This window comes from Passer montanus, unplaced genomic scaffold, assembly GCF_014805655.1.
Source record: "Passer montanus isolate IOZ18808 unplaced genomic scaffold, ASM1480565v1 scaffold463, whole genome shotgun sequence".
NCBI lineage: Eukaryota > Metazoa > Chordata > Aves > Passeriformes > Passeridae > Passer > Passer montanus.
The window spans coordinates 22,793-27,250 of NW_024369519.1; the positions used below are offsets into that span (position 1 = coordinate 22,793).

Genomic DNA, 4,458 nt, shown 5'->3' on the forward strand with positions numbered 1-4,458 from the left:
GTCCCGGTGTCCCTGTCCCGGTGTCCCGGTGTCCCTGTCCCGGTGTCCCCGCCCCGGTGTCCCGGTGTCCCCCATCCCGGTGTCCCGGTGTCCCCGTCCCGGTGTCCCTGTCCCGGTGTCCCGGTGTCCCGGTGTCCCCTGTCCCGGTGTCCCTGTCCCGGTGTCCCGGTGTCCCTGTCCCGGTGTCCCTGTCCCGGTGTCCCTGTCCGTCCCGGTGTCCCCGTCCCGGTGTCCCTGTCCCCACCTGCAGCCTGTTGAGCTGGCGGCTGACGCTGCGCAGGTCGCCGCCGCTGCCCACGCTCTCCAGCTGCTCCTCCAGCCGGCCCAGCCGCGCCTCCATGTCGGCGTAGCTCCGCGCCAGGCGCTCGGCGGCCGCGGCCTCGGCCAGGCGCCGGCTCCGCGCCTGGCTCGTGCTCTCCAGCTCCTGCCAGCATCGCCGCAGCTCCTCCAGCTGCCGCCGCACCGCGCCGCTCAGCTCCGGCTTGGCCTGCACCAGCTCCTCGCCCTCCTGCGGCGGGGGGACCCCAAAACTGAGCGTGAGGGGTGCGGAGATGATGGAGCTGCTCCTCATTTACTGCGGTGGGGTCTGGGGGCAAGGGGGGACCCCAAAACTGAGCGTGAGGGGCTGGGCAGATGATGGGGCAGCTCCTCCTTTACTGCGGTGGGGTCTGGGGGCAAGGGGGGACCCCAAAACTGAGCGTGAGGGGCTGGGCAGATGATGGGGCAGCTCCTCCTTTACTGCGGTGGGGTCTGGGGGCAAGGGGGGACCCCAAAACTGAGCGTGAGGGGCTGGGCAGATGATGGGGCAGCTCCTCCTTTACTGCGGTGGGGTCTGGGGGCAAGGGGGGACCCCAAAACTGAGCGTGAGGGGCTGGGCAGATGATGGGGCAGCTCCTCCTTTACTGCGGTGGGGTCTGGGGGCAAGGGGGGACCCCAAAACTCAGCGTGAGGGGCTGGGGAGATGTTGGGGCTGCTCCTCAGCTGGGGTGGGGTTTGGAGGCAAGGTGGGACCCCAAAACTGAGCGTGAGGGGTGGGGAGATATTGGGGATGTTCCTCAGCTGGGGAGGGGTTTGGGGGCAAGGGGGAGTTTGGAGTTCAAGGTGGGACCCCAAAACTCGTCACGAGGGGCTGGGGAGATGTTGGAGCTGCTCCTCGCCTTCTGGGAGGGGTCTGGGGGCAAGGGGGGACCCCAAAACTGAGCGTGAGGGGTGCGGAGATGATGGAGCTGCTCCTCATTTACTGGAGGGGTTTGGGGGCAAAGGGGCACCCCAAAATTCACCACGAGGGGCTGGGAAGATGTTGGGGCTGTTCCTCAGCTGGGGAGAGGTTTGGGGGCAAGGGGGGACCCCAAAACTGAGCGTGAGGGGTGCGGAGATGTTTGGGATGCTCCTCACCCTCCTGGGAGGGGTTTGGGGGCAAGGTGGGACCCCAAAATTCACCATGAGGGGTGGGAAGATGTTGGGGCAGCTCCTCATTTACTGGGAGGGGTTTGGGGGCAAGGGGGGACCCCAAAACTCAGCGTGAGGGGTGCGGAGATGATGGGGCAGCTCCTCGCCCTCCTGGGAGGGGTTTGGGGGCAAGGTGGGACCCCAAAATTCACCATGAGGGGTGGGAAGATGTTGGGGGGGCAGTTCCTCAGCTGGGGAGGGGTTTGGGGGCAAGGGGGGACCCCAAAACTGAGCGTGAGGGGTGCGGAGATGTTGGGGCAGTTCCTCAGCTGGGGAGGGGTTTGGGGGCAAGGTGGAGTTTGGAGTTCAAGGGGGGACCCCAAAATTCATCACGAGGGGCTGGGGAGATGATGGAGCTGCTCCTCAGCTGGGGAGGGGTTTGGGAGCAAGGGGGGACCCCAAAACTCAGCGTGACTTCTCGATCCTCTCGAGCCACTCGCGGTTCTGCGCCAGCTCGGCCAGGAAGGCGGGGTGCTGCAGCCAGGGCTTGGGGGGGTCCCGCGGGGGGGGGTCCCGCGAGGGGTCCCCGGCCATCAGCGCCTTGTCGCGGATCCAGCCATCCAGCTGCGGGGGGAGGGGCGGCTCAGCGCCCCCCCGCCGCGCCACGGCTCTGCTGGGGGGGGGGGCAGCCCCCCGTCACCCCCCCCCCAAAAAAAATATCCGGAGGGGTGGCCTATTTTTAACTAAAAACCTATTTTTTTTTCCTTTAAAAAAAAAAAATCCCTCTCAGGAAAAAAAAAAAAAAGAAAAAAAAAAAAAAAAATTACAAAAAAAAAATTCCCAAAAAATTCCCCCTCAAAAAAAAAAAATCAGAAAAAAGTTCCCCCCTCCAAAAAAAAAAATCAGAAAAAAGTTCCCCCCTCCAAAAAAAAAAAAAAAAAAAGAAAAAAAAAAAGAAAAATTACTCCTCCAAAAAAAAATCCGGAGGGGTTTCTTATTTTTTTTCTAAAAATAAAAAATTTTAAAAATCCCCCCTCTCTAAAAAGAAAAAATCAGGAGGAGATTCCACTCTTTAAGAAAAAAAACTTAAAAATCGGGAGAAGCCCCCCCACTCTTTAAAAAAAAAAAAAAATTACTCCTCCAAAAAAAAATCCGGAGGGGTTTCTTATTTTTTTTCTAAAAATAAAAAATTTTTAAAATCCCCCCCTCTCTAAAAAAAAAAAAATCAGGAGGAGATTCCTCTCTTTAAGAAAAAAAATTTAAAAATCGGGAGAAGCCCCCCCACTCTTTAAAAAAAAAAAAAATAAAATCGGGAGAATCCTCCACTTTTTTTCCCCCAGAAAATAAAAAATAAAATCAGGAGGAGCCCCCTCCTCTATTTCCGAAAAAAATAAAAATAAATTCAGGCCCCCCCTGCGCAAAAAAAGCAGGAGGAGCCCCCTTCCCCCCCCCCGCGTCTTTTTCTGTTTTTTGCCCCAAAATAAGCGGAGGGGAAAGGGGGAGAGGAACTGCGCGGATTTTCCCCCCAAAAAGGGAGAGGAGCCCCCCAAAAAAATCCCAAAAATAGCGGAGGGGAGCCCCAAAATAATCCCAAAAAAAATCCCAAAAATAGCGGAGGGAACCCTCAAAATAAACCCAAAAATAGCGGAGGGGACCCTCAAAATAAACCCAAAAATAGCGGAGGGGACCCCCCAAAATAAACCCAAAAAATCCCAAAATAGCCGAGCCCCCTCCCCCCTTTTCCAAAATAAAAAAAAAGCGGAAAGGGCGCCAGGAGCCCCCTCCCCCTCCCCTTTTTTTTTTCCCAAAAAAGCGGCGAGGGGGAGGAGGAGGAGGAGGAGGAAGGAGGCGATGGAGGAGGAGGATGAGGATGGAGCAGGAGGATGAGGATGACGGAGAAGGAGGGAGAGGAAGGCTCCGGCGGCGGCGGGAGGAGGCACAGGAGGGTGAGGAGGATGAGGAGGCTGAGGATGAAGAGGCCGGCGCGGGTGATGCAGCAGATCCCGGGCGGAGCGCGAGCGCCGCAGGAGCCCGAGGAGATCCGGCCAAAAATCCCCGCGCGGCCGGGAAGCGGCGGCGAGCCCGGCATGGCCCCCAAACCCGGCCCGGAGCAGCCCAAATCAGCCCAAATTCACCCCAAAATCAGCCCAAAAATCACCCCAAAAATACCCCAAAATCAGCCTAAAATCCACCCCAAAATCAGCCCGGCATGGCCCCCAAACCCGGCCCGGAGCGGCCCAAATCAGCCCAAATTCACCCCAAAATCAGCCCAAAATCAGCCCGGCATGGCCCCCAAACCCGGCCTGGAGCAGCCCAAATCAGCCCAAAACCACCCCAAAATCAGCTCAAAAATCACCCCAAAATCCACCCCAAAACCAGCCTAAAATCCACCCCAAAACAACCCCAAAATCAGCCCAAAATTCACTCCAAAAACAGCCCAAAATCCAGCCCGGAGCAGCCCCAAAGCACCCAAAATCCACCCCAAAACCACCCCTAAAAATCAGCCTAAAATCCACCCCAAAATCAGCCCGGCATGGCCCCGAAACCTGGCCCGGAGCAGCCCCAAATCAGCTCAAAATCCACCCCAAAAACACCCCAAAATCAGCTCAAAAATCACCCCAAAATCAGCCTAAAATCCACCCCAAAATCAGCCCGGCATGGCCCCGAAACCCGGCCCGGAGCGGCCCCAAATCAGCCCAAAACCACCCCAAAACCCACCCCAAAATCAGCCTAAAATCCACCCCAAAATCAGCCCGGCATGGCCCCGAAACCCGGCCCGGAGCGGCCCCAAATCAGCCCAAAACCACCCCAAAACCCACCCCAAAATCAGCCTAAAACCCACCCCAAAATCAGCCTAAAATCCACCCCAAAATCAGCCCGGCATGGCCCCCAAACCCGGCCCGGAGGGGCCTAAATTCACCCCAAAACCACCCCAAAATCAGCCCAAAAACACCTCAAAAACACCCCCAAATCAGCCCAAAACCACCCCAAAACCCACCCCAAAATCAGCCTAAAACCCACCCCAAAATCAGCCTAAAATCCACCCCAAAATCAGCCCGGCATGGCCCC

General features: G+C 57.5%; 1 protein-coding gene across 1 annotated transcript in view; it reads right to left on the bottom strand.

Annotated features, from left to right (window-relative positions):
* SPTBN4 (spectrin beta, non-erythrocytic 4) overlaps positions 1-4,458 on the bottom strand; it is a gene marked incomplete at its 5' end in the record, with an annotated part of 39,317 nt that overhangs the window by 20,508 nt on the left and 14,351 nt on the right. The window contains 2 exons of the mRNA XM_039721710.1: positions 245-508; positions 1,864-2,013. Of these exons, the coding sequence (XP_039577644.1) occupies positions 245-508; positions 1,864-2,013 (414 nt within the window). The remainder of the gene's footprint in view (positions 1-244; positions 509-1,863; positions 2,014-4,458) is intronic.